We start from the raw sequence: 18,973 nt of genomic DNA on the forward strand, positions 1-18,973 counted from the left end.
CAAGTACATTTGAAAGTATTTACAAGTATGTTGCAAACAGCAAATATGTGCAAACAAATTTAACCTTTGCGTGTTATTTTGTCCAATCCTTTGATATTTTCTTCAAAGGCACATTAGATTAAAGAAAAAACATTGATGCTAGGGAGCTGAAATTTCACCCAGCTGGTGATAACATATCAACGTTCAACATGTCGCGACTACTTCTCATGTTTATTTATTTTATTGCTAAGTCAAAGCTGATTAAAATTGTAATGGTCTTGATTAGAATGACTGTTTTTTTTTTTTTTTAGGCCTAGGCCTAACTTCAAATGTACTCTGATTTAACTTGAACTTCTTTTCCATAAACTTTCAAGCCATTCACTATTAGATCTCTAACCCCCTCTCTAAATAACCTCACATACAAAAAAGCTTTTGATACCCCAAAGTTTCAACACGCCTGTCCAAAGTGTTGCGATTTCAGGGAAAAAAAAAAAAAAAAAACGTGCTTTCTTTGTGTCAACAGTTTGACAGCCAAAGTATGTGTATGCTGTCAGAAGAAATAACCAGCAACCCCCCCCCCGACAAAAAAGGAAAAAAACAGTTCAACGGAGAGGCAGAAGCAAGAAAATAAACGGATGAGATAGCTTGTTAAAAAAAACGCAACTATAGACACAAATGGGTCACGGAGGTCAGATTAAAGACAATTAAAAGATCGACCGGAGTTGAACAAACACCGACACTCATGCGCACATACACACAGTCGCACACTCCTTCCTACTTCTTTCAGCCCGAGGGCAGGAAATTGTGAGTTCCTTCTCGCCGTGGTTATCAGGCCACACGCTAGAGCCGACAAACTCAACTCCAGGTACAAGTCGATAAGCCGCACTTTGCTGCAAAGGTGTGTCCATTTCTCATTCTTCGCAGCAACAAAAGGCCAATTGCGGCAATCTGCGGCAGCGAGGCCCAACACAAATGAAAGCGTCACAGGCGCTGATTTAATAGAGGGAAATAAGCCAGAGGCGAAGGGATCCGAAAAGGAAAAGGAAGATAAACCAAAACGGTGAAATTGCTGGAAAATTAAAGATTTTTTAAGCTCGCGTGTCTCACGTCGGTTATCACCCCGCTGAGTGGGGAAATGTAGAGTTTTTTTGTCTTTAAAAAAAAAAGAGAAGAAGAAAGGAGTTGACGGTTCAGCCGTTTGGGTTGCTTAAATTCTTCGTGTTCTCTCAGGGTTCCAAAACAGATCACGCAAGACGGGAAAATCAAATCAAGAGCGCGCCTGACATGAAACTGCATGCGTGCTGATGGGGGGATGACATTAGCATACTGAATTAAAAAAAAAAAAAAAAAAAACGTTTTGAGGAAATTTTCCAGCATCAGACAGTAGAAAATTTTATGTATGTTAGGAAAACCTTTATATATATATATATATATATATATATATATATATATATATATATATATATATATATATATATATATATATATATGAAGGAGGGTCTGAAAACTGGCTGGTGAATTAAAAAGAATTAAATAATTAATTTGGTACAAAAGTAATCTATTATTGTAGCAGTTTAAAGTACTAAATTATTGGATTCATGTTGGTGCTGACGTACTGCAGTAATGAATTCCATCGGATTACTTCCATGTACAAACTAATTGATTACTTGATTAATTGATTGATTTTAGACACTACTTTTGCCAGACACTTGCAAAAAATAAAATAAAATAAAAAAACAGTATGAATAAGTACTGGAGGAGCAATAGTGGAATAGCAATAATGGAATAGTGACTATTGGTCCTTCTGCTAAAATCGCATTGAACGTCTCCTCCTCCCCATTTTGTCCAGGTTGTTTGGAAACACTGTTAATCGGCAATCGATTTCACTCAAAAGAAGAAATTCATCACAATTACTACGTATATTAAACCGCTACGTCAAAGAACAGCCCAAGAGAACGGACATCCTACTTGACATTGAATTGCGAATGTTGGACAAAAGGCAGCGAGCGATATTGATTGAATGAAGATGACGTAAGTGAATCCGTCTGAATGCTTGCTCCTCCCGTGTCCTTGCTTCGCTATTCAAACAGGTAGCGCAGTCAAATTCGCATTTCCTTCCTTCATTCTGATGCTGGCAAAAGAATGAAGGTGAAACGTGCTCTTAGCTAGCGTCATAGCAACAGAGCGCGCGAGCGGGCTTTTTAGCCAATCAGTTGACCTCCGCGGCTTCCGCGCTTTCATTTATGAGACCTTTTGTTGTTTTCTTGACAGCCACATAATGGCCTCCGTGTGCGGGGGCCGTACGGGGGGCGTGCTGCGGCGGCGCCTATGAGAGTCAATCAATGTCACTTCTTAGGTGCATTCATCAAAAAGCAAGAGCGAGGCAAACATTTAGCCTGGTGGCCAATTAGCGCTATTGGCGCTGTTCACAATGAACCGTTGTTAAGTCATGTTTGTTTTCCCGTCCTCGAGCAGTCGCCGTATACGTTTAATTGCCGCGGAGGAGCTGCGAGTCTTTGTGTGAAAATCACACCCATGAAAAAAAGGAACAATGGTGAGCGTTAGCTGGCTATCAGAAACACTGACGTTCCAATGTCTTTTCCATAAAATTGTTTTTATTCACTCCCGTCAGCTTCTTTTTTTTTACTCTTAGCTGCATAAATATTAGCTTTAATATATGACGTTACTTGGTAAATATCGATTCAGAAAAGCTTCAGACGATGTACTTGAGAAGATTGTGTGTCGTTATATTAAATATTTGTAAAGCATTGATATCGTTAGGCAAGCTAGCTACTTAGAAAATGTTGAGAGCGAAGCTACGCGCAAATCCGGATTCATACGTAGCAAGCTAAGTCAAGGTAACATGACAAAAGTAGCTAAATTACATCACATCTACTAGTTTAAGTTAGAATTAAAAAACGGTCATTGTATAAGTTTAATTACCGCGGAGGAGCTACATGTCTCGTGTGGAAACCGCAGCCATGAAAACCTAACGGCGTTCTTCTTCTCTGGCTATCACAAACACTGAACTACACTTACAACCAAAGTTCCAATATTTTTTCCATAAATGTTTTTATTTACTTCCAATGAGTCACTTTTTTTCTCTTAGCTGTACATAAATATTAGCTTGGTACAATTGTGTGTTGTTACATGACATAATTGTAAATTATTGATAGCGATAGCCAAGCTAGCAACTGAGGAAATGTAGCGAGCTAAGCTACGCGCTTGCCCACATTTAAACGTAATACAAAAGTAGCTAAATTACATCACATCTACTATTTTAAGTTCTACTTATTGCATAAGTTAGTATACGTAGCTAAATTACATCGCATGTAAATCAAATCAAGTTTATTTGTATAGCCCTGAATCAACAGTCTCAAAGGGCTTCACTTCTACTAGTTTAAGTTCTACTTAGAAAACAGTTCTTGTATAAGTTTAATTACATCGGAGGGGGAGAGTCCCTTGTGTTCGCTCCTCAAATCACAGCCATGAAATCTAACAGTGGTGGGCGTTCTTCTCGACAGGCAATCAGAAATGCTTAGCTGCATTTACAACCGAAATTCAATTAAATATTGATTCACAACAACTTCAGATGATATACTTGTCACAAGTGCGTGTGCTGTCATAATATTTATTTTTATAAAAGGGCAATTTGGCAAGTTCTGGGAACAATAATCGTTACAGGTGACCTGAGTATGTGGAGGTGTATGGGGAGTGGGGGTTGGATTGTATGCCGGTGTACGGAGAGAAATGGTGTGCATGTGTTTAAGCGCCATGTAAAATAAAACTAAAAAATATGAACTCTGCCTCCTTCAAGTCCCGCCCCCCGGCTATAAGCTCCACTTTGGTGGACATGAGATGGCCGCTACCCCGAGTGCAACTTAATATCTGGAGGGAGAAACCCCTGTCTCCCGAATAAAGTCGGAAATTATGTACTAACAAAGTCCGTCTGGGGGCAAATCCTACTTTGTGGAATTGGCTTATTGCGAGGGTTGTAACGATGAAAAACAAGGGACCGCTATATTAGCCGTGATGCCTTGTAAATATAATCTGCTTAAGGTTTATAATTTTGTCATTTTAATAGATAAATATTGATTCACAACAACTTCAGATGATGTATTTGGCACAAGTATGCGCTCGTATATGATTTATTTGTAAAGTATTGACATTGTTCTGCATGCTAGCAACTTGAAAAACGTTGAGCTAAACTACAAGTTAGTCCACATTGAAACACTAAGCCATTGTAAAATGTTAAAAGTAGCTAACTAATGGCAGAGGTGCTAGTTTATGTGGTACTTACAAAGCAATCATTATGTATGCATTGACATTGTTATGGAGGCAAGCTACACGCAAAATGTTACGAGCCAAGCTACAAGCTAGTTCGCATTTAAACATAAAATGACAAAAATAACCAAACTACATTACCGCTACTAGTTGAAGTTCTCATTACAAATAAAATTGCTTAAATGCCAAATTCTTTCATATTAATTTGCATGGACATTATAATTAAAAAGTATTTACAGCGTATTACCTTCCTGTCAAATTTCCCTCAGTTCCCTGTTAATTGACATAAATAACATTTATGCTTCACTTGTCATGGAAAATTACTGCAATATTTTGATCCCTATACAATCCTAGTATTGATGGTTACCAAAATGGTGAGCGTGGCAATATTAAAAGGTGGATTAAATCCCGAGTGAAGGCCCACATACCAAGCGCAGGGTATAAACGGTGCAAACGCACCTGATATCAAATTAGTAATAATTACTTGGTCCAAATGAATTTTGGGGCTCCTTCATAGAACCATGATGTCAAATCAGAACCCAAAGTTGCTGCCGCTCGCGGCAAGCTACTAAACCCGCTCAGTTTTTAATTCAATCCCTCACGCGTACGCCTTCTTCAACGCGTTTGCGTTTTCACAGATGGTAACCTGTGATAGATGCACACAAGCGGCGCCATCCGGGACTTGGCGCCGTTAACTCGCCGCGGCTGCCAGTTTTTTTTTCCCCATTAATTCCTCTTAGCAATACAAACATTGATTTTTTTTTTTCTTCTTCCGATTCCTAATGTCTCACAGTTGAGTGGAAGTGGAGACAGCCAAAAGTGCCATGATTCAATATAGAGAAGCATGTGGGAGGATGAAAAAATAAAAATGTGGGATTTAGCGAGTTTAGTCGCTTGTGTTTTGTTTTTTTTCCCCGAGTATTTCCTTCCCTTATACACTCTAAAAACAGTTGGGTTAAAAACAGGGTCAAAAATGACTGACCCAATATTTGCATAAATTTGACCCAACCTTCTGGTTTGTTTTACCCAAAATAAATCCTCAAAACGGGTTGTTTGGTACAACACAACTTATGAACTTTCACTTATATTTCGCTTTTCTACCTTAGGTACTCAAAGCGCTTTACACTAAGTAGTCATTTACCAACTGATGTTGCAGCATCAAGAGCAATTGGGGGTTCAGTGTCTTGCTCAAGGACACTTAGACATGGTCTTGATGGTCGGGGGGAATCGAACCCACGGCCTTTCGGCTGAGGGACGACCACTCGACCACCGAGCCGTGTCTTCCACTGAGCAAAGTCGTACTTAGTTGGGTAGCTTCAACGAATCGAAAGAAATAGACCAAAAACAAATGTCCATTACCGTGGACACAAATTAATCGGCTTGGTCGCATTTAGTAAACGGACTGTCTGCCGCGTTATTTTTTTTTCATGGTCATTATTATCCAGCACCCGGTTCTGCACTTTGGTTGTATTTTTCCGTCTCATAACACAGCAAATCCCCCTTCGCTTTCTTCTTTCTTTTTTCGAATCTGCTCCCACTGACTACGCTCTCATCTGGCTTCCTTTTTCCTTTCAGCCCAGCGTGACATCAAATTTGCCTCCTCATCCTCATCTTCCCCGGCTAGGACGGGGGAGCCGCCGGACAGATCCACGTGTCCTCCCTTTCCTTCCATGTGAGCGATCCGGGCTTTGACCTTCAGTGGTGGGCTAGCCGGACGGGCGAGGGAGCGAGAAATGCGAGCGGGGGCGCCTCTCCAGGGGCGCTCTCTCCGAACAATCACACACATAACCCCTCGCCCCGCCGTTATCCGGGGAAACGCTTGAGTCGCGACCACCTCCGGCGAAAGGTTGGGAAAAACCAAGGTCTTTGGGGGCCCTTCCGATTGGATTAGAACGTTGAAAGTCAGCCCCCGACGTCGACGGCGAATATAAAAATACCCCTCGTAACGATTCCCATTTGGAAGTCCGTACCACGAATCTGTCATCAATGCACCTTTTCAGGCAAGACCTTCAAAGACGGTAAACACATTTTCGAAATCCATCCAGATAATATCCGCCGCTTCAGGTCCATGTGTGCTGCTGCATGCTAATGTCAGCGCAATCTCCTCTTTGTTCTTGAAACCCACATAGATATTTTTAAACCGTGCAAATCATTTGCCAGCAGAGACGAGATGGTTTCATATTTCTATAAGCTACGCCACGCAGGGCCAAGTGACACATGAATATTCTAAGCAGCTTTGTGCCTCTTTAAATGTATTTGCGCTGAATGTGCTGGCAGTGGGCCGGGGCCGAGGCCGGGGCGCCGGGTGTTATCTCTAATTCTTGCAATCCTAAACTAAACTCCGCCGTGGTGATAATTCAGCGTGGCGCGGAGGGGGGGAAAAAAAAGCGGAGTTAATTAACTACAAATACTCCCCTCGCATTTGCTTCTTCTTGGCTTTGCGTGTCCTCGGAACACACTTGATTTCACACGGAGGCCCCCTTTTCAACCGGACGCGGTTGTGTTTGTGGTGAACGCGTTTACACTGCCCCAAAACAGACAAAGCTAGCATGGGGTAGAAAGTTATGTTTTTATTTCTGTCATTTTTTGGGCTGTCCCCATTCGGAATGAACATAAAAAAACACATGAATTAATAAATGAAACATTCGCCGTAAATTTTCGTCTATAAGTTGTAACTTTTTTCTCATGGTTTGAGCCCTGCGGCTTATGGTCCAGCATGGCTTATCTGAAGTTTTTTTTTTTTTTTTTTTTTAACAGGCCTCCATGGGACAATCCATCAGTAAAGCAGATGTGTGTATCTGTTCAAGGTTTTAATTTGTGGAACAACTATGAAATAGAACTGAAAATATATGAATCAATGGGTGACCTCAAAAAGAGTTTGAAAAACATAGTATTAAAAACATAAAAATTATGTATAAATTGAAAAAGATCTTGCCGTATTCTGTCGGTGTAGTGCTAAACAAGAAAAACAATAAACCTCCGTACATCATCTTTCTGTGTAATATATGATGTTACAAGCTGCGGCTTATCCGTGAGAAAATTTTTGCGGTTGGGAATTTACGGTAATTCTTATTTCACAACCACAGTAATAATAAGATGTCATATTTAGACCAGGGGAGAACATAGAACATTATGACAAAGAATTGTTTTGACTTGATTTCCACTTAAATGGTAAATGACAATACTAATGTTACATGCTAGCAAAAGTGCCAAAACTAGCTCATCAGCAAAGTAAATCGAAAACGGTTTGGTTGACTGAATAAAAGTAGACTTTTTTTTCATTTAGAATTTAAATCTTCTAAGGTTGAACGTGGGTTGAAGCGAGCGGATGTAACTACTTATTATCTTCTGTACAAATGACTTTTTAGACAACGTTAAAATTTGCTCGTACTCGTACCAAACAATCATGGCTAGCATTAGTGCACAAACGATTACCATTTAAGGTTACTAAACGCTAAATAGTATTCAGTCATACATAATATTACACAAGTAATAGTGTCTTTAAAGTCACTTACTATGAGGTCAATCACTTCCTGTTTTTCTTCTTCTTCTGTTTTATGCTTGAATGTCCCCTATTGTTTGAAATTTGGACACCTAAAACTAATGTCAGTGTTGTCTTTGAATAAATGCACTTATAAAATCGGATTCAATTTATTAAAAACAAAAGAGAGTAATTAAAAAAATTGAAGCACTATACAGCCATGATCTCAACAAAGTCCACTGCGCTGCACGTTACCTATCATCAACATGCTAAAAATAAAAAAAAAAGGACCATTGTATAAAATCCTCATTGAAGTGTGTGTAGCCACTATACCGCTATTAGTTAATGCTGACACAATTGGAGCAAAACACATTTCGCCTCAGGATTTCATTTTTGGTCTGGCTATCACCTCTGTTAACATTAGCTTGGTTGCTATGCTAGCGCGGACACTCCGAGTGATCCTTTTGCACTACCTTCAAACAACAAACCCTAATCAAAAACATTTGCTCTGTTTATTCAACATGGACAAATGTTTTTGAATATATGAATTAAACTAAATGAACTAAATCCCAATTTTGGAGGGTTTAATATAACAATTCCGTCACAATGTAGCGCACAAGGTGGAAAACATAAACATAGGCAGGGAATAAGCTGTGAAAATATGCTTGGACCAGTGTTTGAGGATGATGCTATCAGTCTAGCTTCCGGCCCCGCGCTTCCTTCCCTCTTTGGAATAAAACGAAACATCTCATCTCAATGTTGACTTTCCGTCTTTTTCTCATCTTCCAGAGGCATTTTATGAATAACAAGTCTGCATGACCCTAAAGTGAAATTAGATCACATCTTCCACTGTGACTCATTTGCTTATGTGAATGAATAAATGAGCTCCTTTCTTTTTTTTTTTTTTTTTGCCTACCAGTAAGTTGCGGCATGACGCCGCTCGTTGCTGCATTCTGCCTCATTTCACTCATGCGAGTCCCAAAACAACCAATGGTCTTGACAGCGCGAGGCATGGACAGATAATTGGTAAACGATAACTGATAAAATGGTTTACAGCGGTGTTAAAATGGCTTGCTTCCATTAAGCGCTAATGGCGTATATCACCAGTAATGAGCGCTTTACTTTTTTTTGCTTCTTTAGCATCATGTTGGAGGGCGTGACACTTTGCCAATCTAAACCGATAAATATGCTGAATTTTGATGATGTCACCATTTCTGGGAGACGACTGGGTCATACTTCTCCAAAAAAAAATCAAGTCATTACTCTTTAGTATGCCCTCTTTGTGTGTTTTTTCGATCTTACAAGGTGGCTCTCATAATGGTAATTTAAAGAGGCAAATAGTGTATTCTATTGAAGCAAACTCCTTGTATGATTGTGTTACAATATTCAAAGTTATTTTAGAGTCCCTCACAATAGACATTTGTGGAAGCGTGGTCCAGTTCGACAAAAATAGAACTAGTGATACGGTATCACTAATGCTTGCAGAGTTGCCTCAACAAGCCGCCTATTTGAAAAGAATTACATTGGCATTGCTGATTTTTTTTTTGTTTACCCTCTTGGCATTCGTTCAAAACAAGGTGGTCTGTTTTAAAAAAAGCTTAACTGTGATTTGCTAGGAACAATTAAAAAGAAAAATGATTATGTATTTATGGTATACATATCTTCATGTACCAAATACTCAATACAGTAATCCCTCGTTTTTCGCGGTTAATGAGGACCGAAACCCTCTCGCGATAAGTGAAAAAACGCAAAATGTGATCGACTCCGTGATGACAAAAGAAAGTAGTGCCGTTCTCACCCTACTGGCCAATCAATCTGTCAATCAGTTCAAGGGGCAGGACTACAAGATGCGGGCACCAATGAGGAATGGATTTCAACTTCTGGGGTTACAACTTCTGCCATCACTGGTCAACGGTCGCGCCGAGAAACAATCACGTGTCTTGTCCAAGTGCCCGCGTCTTGTAGGAGGGCCCCTAGAGATGATTGATTGATTTCGCTCATGGTCATCGCCGCAGCACAATCCAAAGTCAACCCATGCATGGAGAGCGCCTGCTAATTTCAACGATTTGAGGCGTATTCAAACTGGATGCTTTCCAGTTCCTACCTCCTGGGTGGGAAGCGGCAAAATATTTACTCAGAGACGTCCTTGCCGTATCCATGACTACAACATCCGCTTAAGTGCCCTCCGTAGACACGAGCCAGCAGGAAATAAAGGCACAAGTGTGTTTTATTACGGCGTGTAAAAAAAAAAAGCTGCAGCAGATCCTATAAAAACGCATGTATCTTCAGCTGATGACTATAAAAGCTCGTCAAGCATTTTGCGCGACAAGGTGAGGCCGGCGCTACAAGGAGCCAGACAAAAGGCCACTGTTTTGTTTCGTGTTCCAACACGCCGGCGTGGGTTCGGGACGACGGCCGTCTGACAGCGGAACAATACTACGGGCGCCGTGCGCGCCGCCTGTCTTGGCAGAACACAAGCGGGCACCGGAAGGAAACAGACAGACCCACGGGAGCTGACCTCCTCATTTCGGACGCCTTTCTGCAGGAGCAGCTGGGATGATCTGATGACTCAGCACATCCCGCAGGACAGGACATGTGCTGGAAAAAGACCAATGATGCTCTAGAGGCTCTTGGTACATTTTCCTTTGTGATGACCCCCCCCACCGGAGTTGTCATCTATTTTAGTCTGGAGGGAAGCACCTTATGCTAAATATTGTTTTTGTCCTTCCTGGATAACACGTGGGGCAGAAATCTTTGACTGTCTCAACATACGAATCCGAATTTTTGGGTCTAGGATTGGATTTCAAAGCGATTTGGGATTCTAAAAGATTTTTGTTCAATTGAAATTACTTCTGCTTTAACCAATAGATGCGCAAGGATCATCATGATACTACTCCAGACAGAATGACAAACTAAAAAAAAAAAAAAAAATCACATTGAACTTTGACAATTTGGCACCATCTGGGTGAAATTTCAGCTTCCTAGTGACTTCTTTCAAAGCTTTGTCTTTGCTGTTAAATTCCTTTGATATACAGATCAAAGTATACGACAAAATACAACACAAGGGTTAAAGTATCGTTTGATTACATATGTTAACTCTTTCAGTACCATGGACGCAAATTCTCATCCTTTAAAATAGTATATAAATAAATGAAAAAATTCTCGTCAAACACGTTTTTTATGGAGGGCAGCTGACACCCTTGACAAGTGCTTATTTAATACTGAGCCATTTGAGTAATGAGTATTGAATACTAAACATGCATTTAAGTAATCAATCACTTTAAGTAATTAAGAACTCGTGTAATAGATTATTTTACAAAATTATGCATTATAGTAATTGACTACTTTAAGTCATTAAGTGCCAAAGTAATTGAGCATTTTATTTAGGTACTAAACATGTATTTTAAGTAATTAAAATCTAAAGTAAACAATTATTTAGGCATTACAGCCCTAAGAAACTGATTACTTGAGGTAATAAATAATTGAAGTAACTGAATAATTAAAGTAACCTGAGGTAATTGAATACTTATGTATCTGTGATACTAAATTACTTTAGCACTTCATGACCTACAGTAATCAAGTATTTAATACCCAATTAATTTAGTACTGTCAATGTTAGACCCTCTTTTAATATATGTATTTTGGATTTAATGTACTTTGAATTGTACTTTTGTACCTGGGGTACTTAAGTACTTTTTGTTTACTTTAAGTAATAAAGTATTTGAATGCTTTAGCACATGCGGGTACTTAATCAATTGATTTCTTTGGTCCTTTGAAACCCGACCATAAAATATGTATTTTGGTTTGAATGAGTTAATTTTGGTTGTACTATGATAAAACGTTTTATTGCATTATTGTCTTATTATTATAATGATTGCAATTATTGCAAATGCCTGGTATTGAGCGTCTTGACTCTTAAACGTAAAAGTATGTCTTGGGATTGAAATAGAGAAGCAACGAATCAATTATTTTAGGTATTTATTTAAGGTAATCCATTACTTATGTAAACGATTACTCTGGCACTTAAGTAAATAAAGTAATGGATTTGTAACTAAAAATGAACTCCAGCTTGCTCAAATAATACGCGGCATCTTAATTCAAATTGTTTTGAAATCCAATATGCTGTTCAGAAATGAGTCATGGCAGTGTAAGCGAGGGGAACATGCGTGTAATTGGATATCCTCAGATCCGTATCAGGACTTGATTACACATTTTCTAAACTGCTTATTCTGCTTGAGGTCGCGCGGGGCTGGAGTCTGCCTCAGCGTATTTCAGATCTGACAATGCGGATCTAGCCAAAATCGGGTTCCGGCTTTTTTGGGGACACTTCTTCCAAAATATAAATAAGAATCAACAAGGGTTGCTGAGAAGAAAGTGAGAAAAGAAGAACAATGTATAATAGAAATGTGCAAACACTTGTTGGCAGAGAGAGATTGTTTTGTTTGTCTTGTATTTTCCACATATTTAACAGTTATTTTCTTTTTACACTTGGGTGATAGTTGAGTAACTAAAAATGGAAAACTGGAGACCACAAGACAAATTATCATTGCATTATTCGAACTTTTGATGATAACAATGGGTAGCTCCTTTATATAGTTGCACAACAGTCGATATTTTTTGAGATATGCTATCATCCGGTGTAAAATTTCCAGGCAACAATATGTCATTTTTCACAGAAGATATGCCAGTGAGTATTTTCATTTTTTCTGTCTGCATTTGTTGCTGCACCATTGGTGTTTCAAAATATATTTCTGAAAGTATTACAATGCTATTATAAGGGAATTTTTTTAAACTGTCAATGATGCTTTATATTGCGTTCGCTTTTAAAAAGATAGCTGAATGATAAGTTATGCTGTTGTTGATTTATTCTTTGTTTGAAAAAAAGGAGAAGTTTTGTTTACTTTGACTTTTAATTTCAGCCAGGTGTGTCACAGATCATCTCCAAAATGATCAATTATTTCCCCCAAATGTTCCGATATTGATTATTTTTAACCCTTGTGCACACACTGGCCTCTACCGCTACCATTTGTCTTGAGGTGAAACACGAGTCAACAAAGAAATTTTCTGTTTGTTGTGATAGTTTGACCGCCGCTCAAAAAATAAAAAAAGCCATATCAATAGATACCTGGCATTAAATGTCTGGAATCCTGAAAAATGTTTAAAAAAAAAGTCTGAGAGAGAATTAAGGGGCAGGGCTTAACTGATATCTTTCAATACCAAGAATCCACTTTAATAATTACATTGTATTTTCTGTTAAGAGGCTTGAAAAGTTGGAAATATTCAAAGTATTTCCAAGAGTTTCTTATGACCAATTAAAACTGGCAGAATGGAATAGAAATGTGCAGCCCAGCAAATAGAAACGTTCTCCAGCAGCTTCCTGCCCTGCTGCCAAAAAGCAGAGTCTCTGTCCAGGGTGCTGGAAAAAAAAAAAAAAGTGTCTCCCGGGTGTCAGACTGACATTTTTTTTTTTTTTTTTTAGCGGGTTTTACGGTCTGGCACCAGAAGAGGGCCGTGGAGGAAAACGATTATCAGATTTATCCTGCAGCAAAATGTCTTGGTGACACGAATCACCTCTTATCTGCCGTGAATATTGACTGTGATGCCTGTCTGATGCAGCCTGCGCGCCGCGCACATGCTAACTAATCAAAATGCACAAGGCCACAAAATCCACAGTGGATCTTATCTTGTGTAATTACGCACATCGGCCTCAACATTAGGTACACCTGCATGCTCTAATAAAGCCATTACTTCTAAAAATGGTTTTGATTGTCAGAGATTGTAATTGTAAATTGTGTTAGTTTTCTTAAACAAGACAGATGCACATCCCTAATATATATATATATATATATATATATATATATATATATATATATATATATATATATATGTATTAGGGGTGAGAATCTTTACCTATCATGATTGATACTGATTCTCCAATTCGAGTTAGAATCAATTTCCAGTTCAAAACATTTAGATTCAATTCAATCAACTCATTCAATGCCATGGATTTATTTTCACATTTTTTTTTAAGAGTCCAGACATTAAATCCCAGATACTTAAGCATTAAATCAATACATACGTACATTAATTTCCAGATACTCAAGTACATCAATACTTAAATATCTGGGATTGAATTTCTGGACTCTTAGAAAATGTGAAATATAGATGTGATTTTTTTTTTTTTTGCATTTTTCAAGTTACTATTCAAGGTGGAACAGTGGAAGACTGGTTCAATTTCTCATTCATACATATATACATATATATATGTAAAAATCTGGTATTTGCGATGCTATATCCAGAAATTCCAAAGTTTAAGAAACCGCTGTCATGTAGATATCCTCCGGATATTTAGGACTCAGCAGACACCGTGACCTCCGTCCTCGCAAGACTCGGGAGCGCCTCGTCAGGCCCAAGATGCACCAGCGGGACAAACCCAGCTCGTTGTCATAGCGGCGCCTGGCGCAGACGTCGCCTGACTTTCAAATAGGGCCCCCGGGGTGAAGGGGGATTGCAAGGACGCGCTGTCAACACTCGCCGACACCGACTGTCACCCCGTCACTCCGGAAAAGCGCTCTGTCCACGCCACCAAGAAACCGACTGGAGACGGAGACACGCTGAAGATGCCGCGAGAGACTAAATAACCCGACTGCTGCTCTGCATTAGTTATATAACTCTTGCATATAGATGCGCCATGTGATTACTTTTGAGTGTGGCACTTTTACAACACCTTCCAATTTAGCCAATTAGCAAGAAAGGGACGTCGATGCCAATAACATTAAGAAGTAGAAAAAGGAGGGGGTCGGGGATGGGGGGGGGTCAGTGCGTGCCAAGCCAATTGATTGTGTAGCGGTGCACCTGGGCTTCTTGTTTACACACAAACATTTACTGCAGAGGACGTCTTGGCATGTCGGAGTGAGGAAATGACCAATTAACGTTTGGAAAAAAAAAAAATGCCAGTGATGACTGCTTTGGCTTGTAGTTTCAAATGTTTAGACATTTTTCAATGACGTGCACTCTGTGAGATATTTGGGAGTGAAAAAACACTTTGAACAGGGTGCTTTGACTTTCATGTGTTATTTAAAAACATTTGATACTTTTTGAAACATTTGATGCTTGTTGTTCCAATCAATCTGCTCTTAATTTGAAAATAAAACCAATCTCCCTTCATGGAATTAAAAATGTATTAAAATAGATCAGCTGATACCTGCAGAAACCTTGTTCCCATACCCCCAGGGGTACTCATTCCCCCGTTTAAACCACTAGTTTAATTAGCGACACAGTGACTAATTTAAAAGGTACAGCCATCCATTTTCTCATTTGTCTTCTTATCCTAGCTGACTTGAGCTGAAAGGCAGACTGCCCTTAGGCATGGTCACCAGTCAATTGCAAAACCATGTTTTGCTTTATATTTACATTCATACATGCGGTTAAAAAAGAAAAACATAAGCACATAAAAAATACACAGACTTGACCTCAATACCGCAGAACTCGCCATGGCGCCATTTTGAATGTAATACTTGTAATACACATTTAGACATTCAATACAAAAAGTATTCAAATAATCTTGAATCAAAAAACTGCTGCGAAATGTGACCATTTGTTTGATTTCTATTTAATCAATGCTTTTGTGTTGTTCATGCAGAGGTATAAAAAGTATTCAGTCATATACTCTTTGTCCTCTGTGAGGAGCTGAGCCTTAGTCCATTCAACTGATGTGAAATGTGACAATCTTTTGATCTCTAGTCAAGTTTTGTAATGTGTTGGCATATTTTTGAACACATTTTTAAAATCTGCTATACATGAATCATTTATTATTAATATATTATCATAATATAATAATATAACCACCTCACACTGTCTCAAATTTGCTTCCATCTCTTTTTTATATGTATAAATGTACATTTTAAGCCTTTAGCCGGCACACATTTCGACATTCAACATGAAAAGCGTTCAGTCATACATTCTTTATCCTCCGAGAGAAGCGAAGACTAGTGTATTCGACTGACAACGCGATAACGAATTTCTTTTGATTTCTATTTCGTCAATGTGCGTATCACACACACTCACAGGCAGTGTAGCGTTGCTATAGAAAGTACGGCAGCAGCAACAGGGCTTTGCCAACTCTGGGCGGGATGAGAAAAGAGTCTCAACAAATCCCTTTCACCCCCTCAATGTCATTTCAATGTGGATGACCGCACACACTCTCACACAAGGCGACACGGGTTGTTTACGAGGCAAGTGTAAAGAAGTGCCAGCTTACCGAATCTTAGGACGTGCGGCATCCCGCGAGAGTGACCGAGAAAGAGCAGCAGAAGCTGAATGAGGCTGAGCTTGGACCTGAAAACGACACCGCTTATCATCAGCGGACGGGACGTAATCTTCATGTTGTTTGCGGGAATCAAAAACAAATGCGCCGTGGTGTTTGAATCCCGCCGGCGCGTGGCTTTGAGCCCCCCTTTCCCTTTTCCGACGCCGCTGTTTGATTCTTATTTTTAGAGATGGCCGCGCGAAGATCACGGCATGGTCACTCGCGCTCTCCCGAAATCCATTAGCAGTCCCGGCATGGTCCTTCCTTTCCCCCCGGTCTCGCTCACTGCACCAACGCGCGACGATCCTTCGGCTGGAGGGGTGACGGGACATCCATGTCGAGGGGGGGGGTTGCCTTAGAAGCGCCGGCGGGGGAGAGGGAGCCCGAGCGCGGGCTGCCGGAGGTGAGCGATGCGGGAGCGGGGGATGACGAGCGCCAAGCAGAGGACACGGCAGCGATGTGCAGCCCCCCCTCTCCTCCTATGAGCCGCTGTGGCTTGCATGCGCTCCCCTTCTACTGCACTGCTGCACAGCCGGTGACGTGGTGCCAAGGTTAGTCGAGGGAGGGAGAGAGAGAGGAGATGGGAGCGCGAGATGGCGAGCGATACCAATGAACGGTGCGGGGAAATTGGCACGTCCCGTCCCCCTTGAAGATTGAGGCTCAAAGTTAGTCGGATCTGGGCTCGGGTCTTACCCGTCTGGAATTTGTAAAACGTGCAACTTATGGTCATGGAACTCGAACGACAAGTCCAGATGTGCTCAAAATGTCAAACTGTCCAGAAGAGTCGGTGCAGGGTTAACATTTTTGACTGTCGTACTCTTCCAGCTGCTAATACGTTCAAACGTACAGTCGTATGAAATTCATTCGAAGTCGGGTCAAAACGGGAATTTTTCAATAGTAGGGAAGCTATTTACATGTAAACAGCGTAATTCAATTCAAGACAACAAAAATGCTCAAAAAAATAAGTGGTGTCAATTATACGGCCCGCCATCAGATATAAAACCATGAGATATTGGAATGTAAATGGGCTAATTGTTTTGAATAAATAAAAAACCTGAAATTTTTTACGATTAATAGTATTCTTAATGTTTAATAGTGATGTTGTACTGGTACTATTTTGGACAGTATTAAGAAGGAATACAGTGGACCCCTGGGTTACGACGTCCCTGGCTTACGTTTTATTTCATGTTACGAAGCGGAACACGAAATATTTTCGTCCCCTCTTTACGGCATTTTTCCCGCTTTACGGCATCAACAACAAATCCAAAATTCAAACCCAGTGTTCGTGCGTCCGAATCTGCGAGATGCACCACGCTCATACATCACTACATGCATGACTGTATACGTCACTAAGATGCTGGTCTGCTATTGGTCGCTGTCACGGCACCCCTAAAATGACGGTCTGCTATTGGCCGGCGACAATATCGTATTTATTGTGTATTGTAGTACTTAATTCAAACTTGAATTGGTTAGCCATGGTTAGCCTCGCAAGTCAATAATGAATTTCTACCCATGCGTTATCTTTATTCCTTTACAATAAGAATAACATCCTGAGTCGATTTGACCCACGGTCACATTTATTGAACTAAATGTTTAAGAAACTTTTTTTTTGTGTGTGTAACCCTGTTAACTTAAAACCTGGATCACTTTGAAATCTGTGATTTTTCCGCTATTTTTACACAGATGCAGAAATCTCGGACCCCTTGATACTCTCCCCCATTTTTAAATATGCCTTCAAAGACAGCAACGCTTTCTTCCGTACAGGAGCGACAGATAGCCAAGTTAAAAATGTCCATTCATTCATTCCACAGGGAGGAAAACAATATTTGACTTATGCAAATAAAAGCCTCGCAGAAGGTACTGTTTTTATATATGAGACATTGTTTACGTTTCAGGAAACAAAAGCGGCATCCAAGGAGGTGGCGAGTCGGCTTATCGCTCTGATTAACGACTTGAAACGGGCCGTATCCAGCGGATATGTCGGCCCAAGATGCATATCTGCAGTTCTAGCATGGGCCTACATGTTATTGATTTAACACTACCCGCACCTTATCAGCACACACCCCCATGAACATCTCCCAGTGGGTCGATGGACCACCGTGTGAGATATGTGCGGGAGCCCCGCTACCGAAGATTGGGGTTGTATTTTACCCCAATAAATAAGTGAAAGATGCTCTTTGATCAACTGAGTGAAATGAGGAGCGAAGGGCCGGCGTAAATTAACGTTTCAATCATAGGGACTTAAAATCTATGATAGGATATCACATAAAAGTTTTTAGAAGTATCACAATAATAATAATAATATTTGACAAGGTTACCATATATTATGTACAGTCTGAAATGGCTACACTAACATATTTGATGTCACGTACATGGCCGCAAAATGTCCTTCGGCGGGCCGCAAATGGCCCCCGTGCTGCAGGTTTGAGACCCCTCCAGCAACTGCGTTTATGGTCAATTTAACATTAAGAGCTACTTTTTGGTTAGTGATGAATGCAATAGGCAACAAGTTCGATACACATTACTTGAAATAAATCCGCTTCATTAACCTGAATTACAAGCTATTATTAATAGTTAATGATTACATCTATGTAAAGACACGAATGATGATTTCTCACAATAAATAGCAGTTATGGATATGAAACGCTATTTCTAGACATCTTCTTGCTTGTCACATGTGGTCATGTGTGTGGTCAAGTGGATTACACGTGCAGAGAATATTGTAGCAATTATAATATCTGGAAATATGTGCCTTTAGAGTAGCACTGTTTAAAGCTAGGATGTGTGAGAGTCCGGGTGTGAGCTGTGGTTGACAGCAGCTTCATATGTATGTTTGTTTATATCCACAGTTACCAGACATTTATTTTTAATTTTCCATCTTACAATAAGCATTTGCAAGCTGAAAATAAAACAAATGCTAA

At 40.0% G+C, this 18,973-nt stretch overlaps 1 protein-coding gene across 2 annotated transcripts in view; it reads right to left on the minus strand.

Moving 5' to 3' along the window:
- LOC148406983 (glutamate receptor ionotropic, kainate 2-like) overlaps positions 1–16,564 on the minus strand; it is a 90,627-nt gene extending 74,063 nt beyond the window's left edge. For both annotated transcript variants that reach the window (XM_088402792.1, XM_088402791.1), the window contains exon 1: positions 16,005–16,564. In XM_088402792.1, the coding sequence (XP_088258918.1) occupies positions 16,005–16,128 (124 nt within the window). In that variant the 5' untranslated portion in view covers positions 16,129–16,564. The remainder of the gene's footprint in view (positions 1–16,004) is intronic.
- Between the last annotated feature and the right edge of the window lie 2,409 nt (positions 16,565–18,973).

The sequence above is a fragment of the Hippichthys cyanospilos genome, chromosome 20, assembly GCF_059441005.1.
Source record: "Hippichthys cyanospilos isolate Australia breed blue-spotted pipefish chromosome 20, RoL_Hcya_1.0, whole genome shotgun sequence".
NCBI lineage: Eukaryota > Metazoa > Chordata > Actinopteri > Syngnathiformes > Syngnathidae > Hippichthys > Hippichthys cyanospilos.